Source organism: Podarcis liolepis, assembly GCF_965112155.1.
Source record: "Podarcis liolepis genome assembly, chromosome: 5".
Classification (NCBI taxonomy): Eukaryota; Metazoa; Chordata; class Lepidosauria; order Squamata; family Lacertidae; genus Podarcis; species Podarcis liolepis.
Window position 1 is genome coordinate 55,640,328 of NC_139556.1, and position 946 is coordinate 55,641,273.

At 45.7% G+C, this 946-nt stretch overlaps 1 protein-coding gene across 1 annotated transcript; it reads left to right on the forward strand.

The window, feature by feature from the left end:
- Window positions 1-291: 291 nt before the first annotated feature.
- On the forward strand, window positions 292-714 carry LOC310707600 (microtubule-associated protein 1 light chain 3 gamma-like; the record flags this gene model as incomplete). The annotated part of the gene is made up of 1 exon (XM_083504713.1): window positions 292-714. The coding sequence occupies exon 1, from the start codon at window positions 328-330 to the stop codon at window positions 712-714; it is 387 nt and encodes a 128-aa protein (XP_083360839.1). The 5' UTR covers window positions 292-327.
- Between the last annotated feature and the right edge of the window lie 232 nt (window positions 715-946).

The following is a 946-nucleotide window of genomic DNA, read 5'->3' on the forward strand; positions in this document are numbered from 1 at the left end:
CCAAGGTTAACTCAAAAGTGATGATTGTATTATAAATGATGGTGCTATCTCGCTACTAAACTCTGGATTCCCTCTTGATCTGCTTCTTCCCCAACCAACAAATGCAATCTCAGAAGAACCGCTTGATTTTCAGTATTTTACTTTTCTTACAAGAAATTTGAAGGACATTTAAAAAGCACTTTACTATGAAGTTCTGTATTTATGTATGAGATTCTGTGCCACGCAAAGCATGCACAGAGAGAGATATGCCTGGAGTTAGTGCTGTAGAGTGGAAGTGGAAAGGGCCGGTGAGGGGGAGAAAAGGGTCTTTTGTGTTTTTAAAGAAAGATGTTGAGGTTCCAGAGTGACGACCGTCCATTCAAGCAGAGGAAAAGTTTAGCCTCTCGGATGCAGGAAACAACTGATATCAGGACAAAGTATCCAAGCAAGATTCCGGTGGTGCTTGAGCGTTACCAGAAGGAGAAGACACTCCCTCAGTTGAGCCGGGTCAAATTCTTGTTTTTAGGGGATCTATCTATGTCTCAGTTTGTCTACAGTCTGAGGGCTCGCCTGTCCCTGACAGCCACTCAAGCCTTCTACCTGCTGGTGGACAACAAGAGCCTGCCCTGCCTGAGCCTGACTGTTTCAGAGGTCCATGCAGCCAACGAAGATGATGACAGCTTCCTCTACATTACCTACGCATCTCAAGATACGTTTGGTGATGTTGGCCCTTGAGCCCATTCCAAGGCCTCTGCAGTCTCCCCCTCCTCCCTTTCTCTCTGAGGCATAGTTATCACACCATGGATTTTTAAACTGCTTTTGTGGAAGAGTGGCATGGGAGAAGAGTATTCACTATCAGGCAGGCTCTTGCCATTGTCCCTGAAGCAACCGAACTACCTTCTATGTTGTATCTGCCTGAGAAGACGCCCAGATGACAGGGTGTATTTTAGGGTCATGTACTTTCTTA